Raw genomic sequence first — 15,868 nt, 5'->3', positions numbered from 1 at the left:
TCCTTTCCTCGTCACATTTTCAAACGTGTGACCTCTTCTGAGCGTGCCTTCTGGAGGGCCGGGAACCGAAAGCTCCAGTAACTTTATCCCCGAGACGCCTTTCAGGGGATGGCAGGGAGAGGGGAGGATGGAGAAAGGGCTAGTGAGTGGCCAGCATGTGAGGGGGATGGGAGAAGGTGGTGGTAGGAGACTTGCTGCATTGCACGTGGGGAGGGAGCTGTCTGCCGCTGGGGCAGTGCCACCGCTCACCTCATCCGCCTTTCACTTCGGTCTTTGACAAGGCTCAGGAGGAGTAGTTTTGCATTCATGACAACGGTTTAGGTAGCTCACACCCGCGCAAGATTAATACATTGCAGATATCCCTTAGCTTCGATCGTGAAACCGTCCAAAGCAAGGGTAGCAGGGGTTTAATGCTGGGGCTTAGAGACCAAGGACCTACAGAAATTGAATCAAAGGGCGACCAGGGAACGGGAGAATGGGTTGAAATTTACTAACCTGGTCATGAGATCCCTTCTCAGGCCCCCTGCCACGTGTGTCTCCGAATTAATTTATGTATGTTATTAACAATTCTATCTTGGGTTGCTCAAGGCGCAGATTCTAGATGGGTAATGCGGGGCAATATTTTAAAACAAAGGCTCTCGATCTCCTTAGCCAGAAGGAGAATTATCTCGTTAATGTGCAACGCTGCCATCATTCCCCATAGCCGCCTCCTGGGTGACATTAGTTTTGCTGCAGCTCCGGGAGCGCCTTGGGAAGTAGTTTAATCCGGAATCTGCCAGTTTCGCTGCAGATCGGGAGTATTTCAGGAGCGTGGGGCGCGGTGCAGGGGACAATCTGTGTTGTCCTTTGCATTGGGGATGGGGACCGGGCCTCCCCGCCAGTCTTTCACGTGGGTGGGGGTGAAGAGAGAAGTATGGTTCCTGCAGATGTGCTTGTGGGTGGAGGGAGTTAAGAGAGACCCCTCTGGGTGTGTAAGGGTTTGGAGGAGCGGGGACTAGTTCCCCCCACATCCCCCAATGAATGTGTAAGGAGAAAGCCTCACTCTCCTTGATAGGTGTGTGTTTGGGATGCGGGGGAACCTGTCCTGTCTTTCCTCCCCGCCCCCTCTTTCCCTAGTGCGTAGGAGAATGCTAGTTTGCATGGACCAGTCTCTCCTGGCTCACTCCCCGCCTCCAGTGTGTACGTGATCCGCGGCCAGTCGTTGCGGATTCCTCTGTGCGTCATATCTCTGCTGAAGAAGCATCCTTCCTCCCTCCCCCTGGAGTAACGGGGTGCCTTGGGGTTTTACCTGGGGTTAGCTAACCCCCTCCCCAATGCGGGGGCAGAAGGGATCTGCCACCCCAGAGAACGAGACAGGCAAGCTGCTTCCCTTGACAATCAGCGACTGGCTTGGCTCCTCGTGCAGCCATCCGCCCTATGACGGTGGTCCCGGTTGTGCTGAAATCATTCCAGGAGCGCTCGGGATCCGGGCACCTGAGCCCTCCTAGCGCCATTTTCCTTTGAAACTGTGACAGTGAGTTCCTCGGAGCAGCATAGCAGCACGTCCAGCGTGCGGCTGAGCCCTGCCACTCGCTTCCGCCTGGCTGCGGATCACATCACGCAGCAGCAGCGCCTTTAAAAAAAGAAAAAAAGAGTCTGACATCGCTGTCTCCACCGGGCGCTATAGTGCAACATTTAAACAACTCTCCAAAGTAATCGATCGGCCCTAGATTCGATTCTCTGCAAAGTGTAGCAAAAAATAAAAAGGGAGGAGCGTTTGGGGAGCCCTGCCCAAGCTCCGGGACTGTTTTGCAAAGCAGGGTACGCTGGATGTCGTCCAAGAGGTTTTGTAGGCAACATCCTTTCATTTCTTTCAGGAGAAGCGAGACTAAACCCACCCTTAGGGCTTCAGTGGGTCTGTCTGAGTGGCATTAAGGACTCATTTACATAACTGGGTTGGGATTTGGGAACAGTTCAGAAGACTGAAGTATACAACCTCCATTCTGCATCACATCCTGGGAGGGGAACAGAATAAGGAGGAGTATGAGTCATGACCTTTCAAAGTCATTTGTACCACATGGGGCCGAGGGTAATGTAGAGAGAATATTGAGGTCTGTAGTTGATGGTTTTTATATTAAAAACAAGCAGATTAACAGTTTTGGAAGAACTATGTTGTACAAAGTAATCCTGTTTTAAATTGGGAGGATTTTCTATTCTTTAAGTGATTTTCCATGCCCCATTTGCTTTAACTTCTTGAATATTTACAACATCAATCTGTTTCTACGGACAACAGGAATGGATATCATTACAGTGACACCTGTTAGTGCTGCGTTATATGATGGCTTCTGAGTTTCCCCACACTGTTAACCCGTATTTTCACTGAAGCAGCAGGCACATACCTATACTGTTGCAGGTAGATGCTTGACATAGAAAATCTCAGCCCAAGCGTTTACTACTTTGGGTGTTTTTTGTACTTTTTAATAATTTAAAAGTGGCCTTTTTTAAAGTGAAAAATTACATGTCTTTTATATTTAAAGTAGATATTAATGTTCAAGATGTGACATCTTCAAATTTACAATTGTTAATCTCCTTAAGGGTTTTTTAGTGTGTATATAGTATTATGGGTCCAAGATGCTTAAATCTGTATTAATACACATTCACAGCACATACTATAGCAGCTCCCTTGCAACAGTCAGGATTTAATCAGTGCATTTACAGTGTAGATGTACTTTCCACCATTTTGTGTGGTGGATTTAAGCAGTGTATTGGGGATTTAGTGTAAGTGAAAATGTTACAAATAATTTGCGCTTGTAAAGTGTACTCTATACTTGCTGTGTCAGCACTACAATTTTGGCCACCCAGCTGTTAAATGGGGAAACAAACCCAGTAACTGGTATTCTGTCTCTTGATGTATATTGTGATTGAACATTGACAGCTGATTCTCAAGGATCTATCAGCTTGATGTGCCAGATTCTGGACCGCATCCAAATGCGGTCGGTGCAGTTTTGGAGGGAGGGGCATGAGAAGGGGGTCTTTACGCAGCTCCTATGCCCTCAGATCCTGGGGTTTGCACGTCATGGGTTGGTCCTTGGCACAATGTAGAACAGTCTCTGGGCTACTTTATGTCGGCTGTCAATGACCCCCCAAGGCCATTCTGGCATTACAAGTCACTGAGGCACGAAGAGTGTCCCCTAGGCAAATTGTTAATGTTGGGACCATGGGGAGGGTGGTAGAGGAGCAGCAATTACAGTGGCCCAGGATCCCTTATATAGAGGGAATTCTGTATTGGCTAGGGCTAACAGATTGGTGGGACAATGTAAAGTGGCCAGGGAATGGCTGAGAATCTGGACTGGTGTTCTTTAAAACTCCAGTGTAACCTTAACCACAAAACAGAATGTTCGGGTAACTTCAAGGTTTGAATGCTGTGAAAGATAATCTGAGTGAGGGGCCTGAGACTGTGAATTCCGTGTGCAGGTGCATTGGGCTGTTGGTCCCGCTGTGTTGGGCCTGGACATGTTAATGCTGGCACCGGTGGATGAATTTATACACCAGTCACTGGCTCCTGAGGTGTGGATCCTCTTTCAGTAGAATGTCACCCTCCCCTTATTCTCTGTCACCCACAGGAAGTGAGTTGTTCTGTGTGTTTTAGAATATAAAAATCTAAATGACAGTCATGTAAATTTATATACTTGCCTCAGCTCTTCCTCACCCCATCCCTTCATTTGCTTGTTACTCTTACTCTTTGGTTTTGAGCTCTTAAAGTTAAGAGCTATGTCATGTTTCTTTATTTGTATGGTAAAACACCTAGCACACTTTTGGGCACTAATGAAATAGTCATAGCCTTCTGGGTTACACAGCCCAGAGCCCAGATCATGGCTCTGTAGTAGGCAGACCTGTGCAGCAGTTTCATCACCTACTGCTTTACAGTCTTATATTGCCCCAGTCCATTACATGTCCCCCCCCCCCAAAGAAAACAAACCCTTTTCTGCACCCAAAATTGTAGAATTGATATGTATATTGTATAATGGTTGCTAAGTGTGTTATGTATATACATAATTTGAAGACAGCTTCATGGATTTGTTTTACATTTTGTAAATAAAATCTGAAGAATAATTTATTTGCTAAAAAAGTTGACATGTCATGTTTCAACATACATTTTACAGATAGGAAATGAACATTTTATAGTTAATGGCAGTTTGTATAGACTTTTTCAGTATTCACTGTATCTGGTGTTTTGGAGATGTTACTTCTAAAATTAAAAAAGTGACTTGTGTCACAAATCAATTTCTAAGTGATTGGTGCTAATTTTTTTTTTTTTAAGAGGCAGAGAAGACATTTTGAGGGGAAACAAGCCTAAAATGCCCAAGATGCTATTGTGTGTGCATGTGTGTGTGTGTGTATATATATATATATAAAATTATTTCTCTAAACATATGCAGTATAGAAGACATGCTAGCATATGCATTTACACAATAGCATATATCTTGTTGGAGGGGGTTCAGAGAAGAGCCATGAGAATGATTAAAGGATTTAAAAACCTGCTTTATACTGTAAGACTTGAGCTCAGTCTATTTAGTTAAAGAAAGAGAAGGTTATGGGGTGACTTTATTTAAATCTATAAGTACCTGCATAGGGAACAAGTATTTAAAAATTGGCTCTTCAGTCTAGCAGAGAAAAGTATAACACGATGAAAAGTATAACAACCTTCAATGGCTGGAAGTTGAAGCTGGACAAATTCAGATTGGAAATAAGGTGTATATTTTTAACAGTGAGAGTAATTAACCACTGGAACAACATACGAAGGGTTGTTGTGGATTCTTCATCACTGATGATTTTTTTAAATCAGGATTGGATGTTTTTCTAAAAGATCTGCTCTAAGAATTAATTTGAGGAAGTTCCATGTCCTGTGTTATACAGGATGTCAGATTTGAGGATTGTAAAGGTCCTTGGAATCTATGGATATATAAATAATTTGGTGGTAATTTTGTGTTATTGCAGTGCTTTTGTGTTTAGGAAACAATCTTTCTAAAAAGAAAATGGTAATTCAGAAGGATTTTAATTATGTTGCCATATTTTAAATGGCTATTTTAGCCACAATTTAGTCTCTAAGCCACTGTGAAATCCCCTGTGTGTATCATTGCTGTACTGAGTAATGAGGACCAAGTCTCGTGACTAGTGAGTACATCCATTTTCCAGTAGTAATTATACAATTACATTTCATAAATACTCTAATGGAAATGCTGGTTGTAAGAAGCCAAAAGATAATGAAATAAAACATTGTTTACCAGTGTTTTATTAGTCAAGTTGTGCTTCAGGAGAGACTTCATGCTTTCCTCTGTAGATATCTTTTTATATATTTGAATGCACTCTGGCCAAAATATTCAGGTGTAAGTACCCAATGGTAGGTATTTAAAGCCATATATAGGTTTTATGACATCACTAGATTATTCAATACTGAACAGCAACAGATTCTTCAGTGTAAGCTCTGAGTACCGAACACTTCTGGAAATTGGCTAGGTGCTTGCCTTTAAGCACCCAAGTCTGAAAATATTGCCATCGGTGCACAGAGGCAAACAGATTCCAAGGCCTGAAGGGACCATTGTGATCATCTAGTCTAACCTGTATAACACAGGCCGCAGAACTTGTCCAAAATGATTCCTAGAGCAGATCTGTGAGGAAAAAACATTCAGTCTTGATTTAAAAATTGCGAGCCATGGAGTGCAAAATAGTCACACAGTGTCAAGCAGTGGTAACGTGTATATTAAATAGCCAAGTTATAAACTTTCAGTGAGGGTATACAGAATGGCCTGAGGCAATGGTTCTCTTCTCCAAACTGGCAACGCATGTTGCATTAGACAAAAGCTTTGGGATCCATCCACCTCTTATTTAGGCTACATATACAGTATGAGCCAAGGGTGTGACTCATGCGAGCTGTCATCAAGCTAGGGGGAGTGTAAATAGCAGCGTAGCTGCTGTAGCATGAGTAGCAGTAGTAGAGGCATGGTGTAGCTGTGCCTCATACAACTTGCCTGAAACTTATGGGTCTGTACTCGGCCTGACTCAACCATGGCCTCCACTGCTGCTCCCCATGCTACTGTGGCTACACTACTATTTATACTCACTCTATTCAATGCGAGCTAGCCTGAGTATGTGTACAAGAATAGGAGAATCACAGCCCTACCTCATAGTATAGGTGTAGCTTTAGACAGAAGGGGGAGAGTAGTTGTAACCTCTTGAAACCTGGTTACAAGCCTAAGTGTTACTCAGATATCCGCCTTTTGAGCCACTTGCTCTGACATGGCTTTCATACTTCGAGATTTACGTAATTGTATCAATAGGAAAACACACATGAGTTTGGGGTCATCTTCCTAAAATGTTGTGTAGAAGTAATTTAAGTAGTTAGTTGGATAAACAAGTTGTTCATTGAAGAAAACTGTATGCTTAGAGTACTCTGTGGGACAATTGCACTGTAAATCTTTTGAGGCACTGAAGTGGAAGTATTGCTTTACAAATAATAATTATCAAACTAAGTGTTTGGTAAAAGTTGTGAAATTCTCACTGGTGGCTGGAAAACCAGGTTGTGTGAATGCCTTATTGTTTATATTAACCCAAGCTGATATTCCTGGACTAGAATCTTCCCATCTTTATCAAATAGACATGGAAAATGTAAATGTGTGGAAACAACCCTGGATTTTTATGTACATTTTTAGCTTTGCATTGGCATCCTGTTTCAAAAGTAAACTTCTCAAACTGAAAGCAGCAGCGAGTTCTTAAAATGGAAACAGAAAAGAGAAGTTGGTTTAAAATGAATAAGCGTGGAACCGGCAAAATAATGCTGCTTACACTGAGAAGGAAATGAATAATTTAACATTAGAAAAAGTTTAGTACTAAAGCAAATTATATTTTCTGAGCCTTTTAGTCATGTAACTTTTTTAGTGAATTTGTTACCTGTCTTTTGAAATGGTACATCTATTGTAACTCTGATTTTTTTGGTGGAGTTGAGCTCCTCAGCATTAGGAAAACTGCTCAGAATGAATACATGTAAAATCATATAAACAGACAAGAAAAAAAAAGTTTGAACTGAAAAAAAAAAGTGTCTTACATAACAAATAGGGCTAAAACACACATGTAAGAAACCATACAGTAACTAAAATGTACTGCATCAGTAGAGACCCTCTACTTTATTAAAAAAATGAGCAAAATAGTGTTCAAAAACGTTTTCCTTTCCCCTCACACTTTTAATGAAGAAACTGTTACAAAGGTTAATCAACCAAGGGAGAAAAATCCTATTTAACATGAGGATACCTGAATCAGTGGGATTTAGGAGCCTCTTATCCAATCATTGTGTATGAGACGGCTATAACTGCCAACTCTAAAGGGTCAGAGAAATCAGTATTTTATGCTTAATTTATTTTTTATTGATTTAAGTTGCCTTTCACCATAGCAATTAGGTGCTTGCTTACATCGAGCAGCCAGCAATGGGTACTAATAATGAATCACCACTGCCGTCTCCTGAAATGTTAGCATATACGCTGGCACCAAGTCAAAAAGTTAAAAAAAAAAAAAAAAAAAAAACCCAAACAACTCAAAGTTTAAACAAGTTTCTAATAACATGTCCTAATGGTGACCACACTTGGATTCTGCTCAAACCCCAACAATGAGGGAAAGAAGATAAGTCACCTTACCATTATTATTTGTACTCCCATAATGCCTAGGGGCCCTAGTCATGGATCATGTCACTATTGAGCTAGGTGTTGTACAAAGTGTGGTGGTCTCATTGTCTGACCTTATAGTCCATCTCCCCAATGGCTTCCACTATCTCATATGGTCCATGCCAGCTGGCTAGGAGTTTGCTTTCTGCGTCGGCACTATCACCATCACCCGTTCCCCTGGCTGAAATCTCTGTAGTTTCACCCAACGGTTGTAATATGTCCGCTGGGCCTCTTGTGCTTTTTCCAAAGGTTCTCATACTATAGGGGTGACTCGAGTTATTCGCTCTCTCATCTGTGTCACGTGCTGAGTGACATTCTTTCCTGGGTTGGGTTATTCTTCCCAGTCCTCCTTGGCCATATCTAATATTCTGTGTGGGTGGCGTCCGTATAGTAGTTCAAAGGGAGAGAAACCAGTGGACGCCTGGGGGACTTCCCGTATAGCAAACATTAGATACGGTAGAAGGGTATCCCAGTCTTTTCCATCCTGTGCTACCACCTTCCGGATCGTACTTTTAAGGGTACGGTTAAACTGCTTGACCAGTCCATCTGTTTGTGGATGGTAGACTGAGGTCCGTATGGCCTGGATGCGGGGTAGGGTTTTTGCTACTGCCTTGGATGTGGGGTTTCTTAAAGGAATGGTTTCTGGATACCGCATGGCGTAGTCAAGGATGACTAGTACGTTTTGGTGGCCCCATGCCAGTCTTTCCAGTGGGCCCACTATGTCCATGGCTATCCTCTCGAAAGGGACTTCAATAATAGGCAAAGGTACTAATGGGGCCCGCAAGTGAGGTCGGGGGCTATGCAACTGGCATTAGGGCAGGAGGCACAATGGCGCTGGACCTCTGCATGTATTCCTGGCCAATAAAACCTTCTTAGGATTCTATCCAGTGTCTTGTCTACTCCTAGATGTCCCCCAAATAGATGACTGTGAGCTAACTCTAGTACTGCCTTTGTGTGTTTCCGGGGTCTAAGAGTTGCTCTACTTCTTCCCCTCGTATTTGCGCTATCCTGTACAACAGATCGCGTTTGAGCACATAACATGGCCTTGGGCCTTTGGTCTTTTCTTCCATGGGTACGCTATTTACTTGCACTACCTCCTCCCTCACATTCGCATATAGCGAGTCATTGGCTTGGTCCTGCCCGAAATTCTCACTTGCGGTACCAATCTGACCTAATTCCAGGGGGCCTGTTTCTACTCTGCCCCCTGGGTTGCCCCTACTTGGGCTAGGAACCGCCTCAGAGTCCAAACGGGCCTGAATTATCTCCTGGCCTCCTGAAAGGGTTCTCCTACCAACAAGGGAGGTTTTCTGGTTCTCTGCTAGAATCCTGGTCCCTAATCTTTTATCTGCCCTCCTTTCCCACCTATACTTTTGGCGTTTTCTGGGGGATGAGAATAACTCTGGGGCAAATTCAGCAAACATTGGGGTGAGGCTATCTGTAGGTGCCTCTGTCTCAGCCTGGGGGTTGCTACCCTCCCCTGGCTCTACTGGGGGGAGTAAGCCCTCAAACCTGGGGAAGTCCCTACCAATTAAGACAGGGTAGGGGAGCCTGGGGACCACCCCTGCAGTCACCCTGGTAGTATTCCCCTGGATCTCAATCCATACCGGGATTGCGGGGTAGAAATTTACGGTGCCATGAACACATGTTACCCCTGTGTTTTTGGCCCGGGTTACTTGGTCTTGCCCCACCAGCTTCCCTGAGACCAGTGTGACAGCACTCCCGGAATCTACTAATGCTATGGTCTCGATACCATTCATTTTTACTGGTCTTGTATACCCATGCGAGGTCATTGCGACCCCTACCAGACCAATTAGGCCACGTTGCTCCCCGTGATCCCCCAGATTACATTGCATAGGCTCTTCCCTGTTGGGGCATTGGGCTGCGATATGCCCGAATTCCCCACACTTGTTAACACCGCCCCCTTATTCTGGTTGCCACCCTCTGCCTGGGGCTCTTTGGCTGCCCCCCACCCAGCCCTCTCTTTCCAAACCCCCAGGTCCCTTCTTGGCCTCAGGCCATTCCTCGGTGTCTTTCCTCCTAGTTATGGTTCTGGAGTTCGACAGTCCAGGGCCTTGGGTTTGGGACTGGCTTCCTGGTTTGCCGTGTCTCACCCCCTGGGGTCTGGAACAGTTCGCGGGCTGCCAGCTGTCTTTTCACGAGGGAGACCAACTCATCATAGGTGGAGGGGTCATTCTGGCCAACCCAAGCCCACAGGCCTGGTGGTAGCCCCCTCCTATACCGGTCCAGTACCAGGAGCTCCATCATCTTCTCAGAGCTGAGGGCCTCAGGGCGCAGCCATTTCCAAGTCAGGTGGATCAGGTCAAACAATTGCGATCGGGGTGTCTTGTCCTCAATATGCTTCCACCCATGGAACCTCTGGGCTCGCAACACCGTTGTTACTCCGGATCTGCCCAGGATCTCTGCCTTCAGTTGGGGGTAATCTGCTGCAGTCTCCACGGCCATATCGTAGACGACCGTCTGGGCCTCCCCACACAGGAACGGGGCGAGGATACCAGACCACTGATCTTGGGGCCAGGCCTCCCGCAGGGCTGCTCTTTCAAAAGCCAGGAGGTATGCCTCCACATCATCCTCCCGTGTCATTTTCTGTAGGCAGTAGCTGGGCCGTGTGGTCTGGGTCCCGTCGCAGTTGTGGTTCAGCTCCATAAGGGCCTTCCTCTGGTTCACCAGCTCTTGCAGCAGGACTCGGTCCTGGGCAGCCTGACTCATCAACAGACGATTAGTCTCCTGCTGTATCCGAGTCGCATCCTGTTGGGCAGTTGCTTGGACCCAGGTAGCCTCCTGCTGGGCTGCGGTGGCTTGTATTAGGGCCTTGACCACGTCGTCCATCTTAGGGATGGGAGGGTTTTGGCTAACCCTGGTTTAAGTCCCCAGCGCGTAGATCCCACTGCTCACATCACGTGTGGCAAATTGCCGGCACTACTATCATGGGTCTCCCGTTTTCTCTTCTTGGGGCCAGGCGGGGGGAGGGGGGTGTTCAGGGCACCATTTCTTGCCCCTTAACTGGGGTATTAACTGCCCCACTAGTGCCCTAGGGGAGGGGAGTGGAGAGGGAGAGACCCGGGCCCTCCCTCTACTCCAGGTCCCAGCTCAGGGGCCCTAGGGATAGCAGTAAACTGCTTGAACTAGCAGTTCCTTCCGCTGGGCTACTTCCCTTTCCTGCCCTTCAGCTTGTGGGGCTTCCTGCCCTCCCTCTGCACAAACCAGGTGTCCCTTTACCTAGGGTCTTGGTCTTCTTAGCCCACCACAGCACTTCTCCAGACTCTCCTCTGCTTCCCTCCAAACTGCTCTCTACTCCAACACCAATCCACTCTGCTTCAGCTCCTCCTCTTGTTTGATTGAAGCAGAGGGTTTTTATCAAGTGACTGGCTTCAGGTGCTCCAATTAGCTTCAGGTGCTTTAATATATAGCAAACTTTCTTCCCTGTACAGGGAAGAAGGCTCTCCTGTTGCCCTCTGGCCATGCTGTATCACAAAAGACAGAACACGAACACGGCCCTTCCTCCAAAGAGTTGACAATCGAAGTCGCTGGCAGGTTCAGCCCCAGATAGCTGAAAAGAAAGTGCTTCCCTCCCCGGCCTTAAGAGATGTGATGCAGTTAATGTGTCCTTGACATTTCAGGGTTTTAAAGATTATCACCAGCACCTTCAGTTGAACCCAGGAGGGGGAGAGAGAAACAATACAAAGACCTGATCATGAGTGTTGTGTTCGCAGGTCTCCTCTGGTTGGGCAGAAGACAGTTATATTTTGCTCGAGCTGAAGCTTCAAGGTGGTCTTAGATGTTAGGCCTAAGTATGGGTTATTACCATAGTGTAGTCTGGAGGTGCAAAGGTGTTACTGGCTGGGAAGAATTCTGCATTAGAAGGGGGTGATCAGACTCCTCACAAGCCACAGAAGATTAAAATAAATCTGTTGCAGCTATAACCTGAAAAACCAGGATCAGTGACCGATCCATTAGGAGCTTAATTTAGAAAACATTGACAAGAGGCAGGCATGCATTGTCAGCAGATGATGCAGGTGATGCCTTTGCCCAGTCCATTAAATGCTTCTTCATGCCCACAAGAATCTCTTCTGTTTTAGCTGGTGCAAGTTACATCCATTCTGAATCTCAGCCTGTCCATTTTCCTTCTAGTCAGTCGCAGACTTGGGCTAATGAAACTGTTAGTCGGTGGAAGACAGACACAGAACTCTGTGTTGGTCAATATTTATTATATCTGCAAAACAGCTTGGAATCGGCCCGTACATGTTGAACAGGAAAGGTGAGAAGGTGGAACCCTGAAGGATGCAGCAGGTGAGAGCTTTCCAGAAGGATGAAAGTGGGGAAGGAGAAAACTCAATGAATGGCCTCTGAACACATCTGTAAGACCCTATAGACAAATCAAGGGAACCAAAAGCAGCCGATAGTTCTAAAAAGAAGCATGGCCTTTATCCTGTTCATCACTATAGGGATGTAATTAACCATCAGTATCTGTAGAGACTTGGTTTAGAGAAACAGTATTCTGCATAAAAATGTTAGTATGCTAAGCGACACTTGCATCTCTTCTTGCTCTTCAGTTGGCAGAGACCGCAAATGCCATAGAGAACAGATTTTGGCGGTGAAGAGTGCCTTGTGCCACACTCTACAGCGATTACTGCATCCTCCCTGGCCTTGGTCGATACTTGAAAGGCCCGATCTTCAACCAATGGAAATTGATGTAGCTGCATTGATTTAAAAAACCTGACCCAAAGTGTATGTGGTTTCTGGAAGGAGAATTGCCTCTTTGAATGGATATTTGCTACTATCTTGCTCTCCCTAGCTGACAGACTTGTTTTCCTCACTGGGTATGCCTACACTTGGAGCTGGCGTGCTATTCCCTGCCCATGTAGGCATACTTGCACTGGCTCTCATCAAACTGGCATGATAAAAATAGTGTGGCTTCTCCCGCTGACATAGCTACTGCCGTTTGTTGGGGGTGTTTTAATATCAATAGGAGAGTGCTCTCCCATTGACATAGAGTGGCTACACGAGAGATCTTACAGCTGCATCAGTACCGGTCTCTAGTGTAGACCTAGCCTTAATGTTCAGTTCTTCCACAATAAGAGACTTCTGTTTAATAACAGATACTTTATTTGTGTTGAGTTCCTAAGTAAGAGGCACTTGAGGAAACCTCAGGGTCACTGGGACCTTCACACTAATCAATTTCAACATTCACAAAGAGGTTAGTTCAGTGGGTCTTTAAATACTTCCCTGGCCGTGATAGTATCTAGGCTCCCTGAGGACAGGCCATATGCATGACTTCGTTTGTGGGTTTGGAGATTCAGGTCAACTCTGTTGTGTGGTTTGATCATCTCATGAGTTTCAAATCAGGGATTATTTTGACCTACATCATCAGCAGAGCTGATCTATTTCTTTGCTATTTCCAGTAACAAATGAGTCCTATTGATCTGGGGGACTGTAGATACTATACTATATTTGATGCTGTGTTGTATCTATAAATCCAAGGAGAGTGCTGATCAGCTGTTAGAGAAGTCTCTCAGCTTCCTTGCCCCTCTCTTGTAGCTCTGTATTTGTTTCTTATGCCTGGGGTCTGTTGGTAATTCTCCATGTTTTTTTTCATGAGTAATATTCGCCACGGTAGATGGAGAGAGCCATTATAATAGACACCACATTCTTTTAGACTCTTTGAATTGACACCCATTGGATGTGCTATAAAATGGTTCTGTGGAACATATTTGCTGCTTAATAAATGGAAGTATTAATACTGATTTACACAAGTACGACATCATTCAGCCAAGTGTTTCAATTTGTCAGCCATCTATGAAAAGAGTACTACGGGCTCCATTGTGAGCTGCAGAACTTCCCCGCACAGGGGAGTAAGATGCCATAAGGCACTCCCTTACCCATGCTATCCACATCACAGATGTGTACTCAAGGGGAGAACCGCTGGCACTGGCTTGCTACTCCCCCCTCCTCCCGCAATCATGTGGTTCTGCTCTTCGACAACACACCATCTGTGCAGCTGAGCTGGTTTGGAAGAAAGTAAGCTGGACCAGGAAAAAATGCTGGCACAGCTTACTTTCCCCTCTGGAGTGAGGGGAGGCAGGCACTGAATTGTGCCTGTAAGTCTTGCAAATTGCAAGGTGCCAAACCACCAGTCTTATGTCATTTATCAGTCACCACTTTCTAATTACTGTTTATTCTGATAATATCTTGACAATTTCATCAAGCTCCCCTGTTCAGTGTCCATATAATGATGGTACTAAAACAAATAACTCTGCCCCCTTCAAGTTATAGAGCTGGCTGCATTGTCAGTATGTACATTTCTGTTACAGTAAAAGCTTTTTTTTCTGTTTAGGAACAATTTATAGCTTCCAATTCCTTCATTGTTGTTGTTGTTGTTGGATTTTGTTTTAGACAAAGGTATTTCAAGTTAATATTAGAAAATTGAGATAACCTTGCATAATTTTGTAATAAATGAATTCACTTTCTCTTCCCAGGTATGAATGCTGCGGTACGTGCAGTAGTGCGTATGGGAATCTACGTAGAAGCTAAAGTATATTTTATCTATGAGGTTAGTTTTCCTATTGTATTCCGTCTGTATTTGATTTCTGAATGTGTTTGGACCTTGTTCTTGTGGAAATTTCACATGGACTTTAATGGTGTAAAAACTCAAAATGTTACACATGGTGTTCCTTGTGGTTACACCTTTTTTACCCATGAAAGGTAATTTATCTGGTAATGACCAAGAGATGATATTCTAATTAAAATAGAAGTTTGAGTTCTGGTTCCAGACCTTTTCTGCATACAAGAGCAAGGGGTTGGGAATATTGAGAAGACTTAGCTGTGGTAGTTGATGGGATCAGGCCTTGCATTATGCAGCAATGACCTGTCTATCTATACCTGAATACCTTCTGTAAGGTATTCATCTAGCGCCCCCCCCCCCCCCCTTTACTCTAGTATGAGCACCTTACAACTTTTGAGGTATTTATTCTGACAATACCCCTGTGAGGCAGGAAAGTAGTGTTATTCCCAGTTTACAGATAGGGAACTGAGGCACAGGAAGATTACATGACAGGAGTAGTCTGCAGCTGGTTCTATAGCCGCTGGACAGTCTTTCCCATTCTGCAAACTAAGGGGAGCAGTTGACAGGCTACACAATGAAGTCCTATCGACTTCTTTCCAAGTATCAGAAATATTGTGTCTGTGATTGATGTATGTGTAAGTGAAGTTACATTCAAATTGCATGGGATATGGAAATTTGAAAGACATATACGTGTACATCAAAAGGAGAAAACTATTTATGTAAATGTTACAGGAAAATGCCAATATTGTACTCTGATTTAATAAAGAGATACATTTTAACTTTAAAGTATGTGAATATTGGAATACAGTAAACATTTTAAACAGAGGGCCCATTTGTATTGTATGTTGGCATTATATCAGTTCTTCTTTAGAAGCCTTTAGTTTTTAAAAGTAAAGCAATCATGGGATAATATGGGAGGTCCTCTCATGGATCAGTAACTGGTTAAAAGACAGAAAACGAAGGGTAGGAATAAATGGTCAGTTTTTAGAATGGAGGGAGGTAAATAGTTGTGTGTCCCAGGGATCTGTACTGGGACCAGTGTTGTTTAGCTTATTCATAAATGATCTGGAAAAAGGAGTAAACAGTGAAGTAGCAAAATTTTGCAAATGTACAAAATTATTCAAGATAGTTAAGTCCAAAGCAGACTACGAAGAGTTACAGACTCACAAAACTGGGTGACTGGGCAACAAAATAGCAGATGAAATTCAGTGTTGATAAATGCAAAGTAATGAACATTGGAAAATATAATCCCAACTATACATGCAAAATGATGGGGTCCAAATGAGCTGTTACCACTCAAGAAAGAGATCTTGGCATCATTGTGGACAGTTCCCTGAAACCATCCACTGAATGCGCTGCAAGAGTTAAAAAAGTGAACAGAATGTTAGAAACAATTAGGAAAGGGATAGATCAGTGGCTTTCAACCTTTTTTCATTTGTGGACCCCTAAAATAATTGAAAAGGAGGTGTGGACTCCTTTGGAAATCTATTGTCTGTGTATATATAGCTGAATTCTGTTCAGTCAGTTTTCAGTCTAAGTGTTCCACAGACCCCTTAGACATAGTCCGTGAACCCCCAAGGGAGTCCATGGACCACAG

General features: G+C 44.4%; 1 protein-coding gene across 11 annotated transcripts in view; it reads left to right on the top strand.

Moving 5' to 3' along the window:
• LOC102941241 (phosphofructokinase, platelet) overlaps positions 1 to 15,868 on the top strand; it is an 81,755-nt gene that overhangs the window by 1,190 nt on the left and 64,697 nt on the right. For all 11 annotated transcript variants that reach the window (XM_037891011.2, XM_037891010.2, XM_037891004.2 and 8 more), the window contains exon 2: positions 14,186 to 14,259. In XM_037891011.2, the coding sequence (XP_037746939.1) occupies positions 14,186 to 14,259 (74 nt within the window). The remainder of the gene's footprint in view (positions 1 to 14,185; positions 14,260 to 15,868) is intronic.

This window comes from Chelonia mydas, chromosome 2 (assembly GCF_015237465.2).
Source record: "Chelonia mydas isolate rCheMyd1 chromosome 2, rCheMyd1.pri.v2, whole genome shotgun sequence".
In the NCBI taxonomy this organism is placed as follows: Eukaryota; Metazoa; Chordata; order Testudines; family Cheloniidae; genus Chelonia; species Chelonia mydas.
Note: the sequence above shows the minus strand (reverse complement) of the source record. Positions and strands in the feature narration are given on the sequence as shown.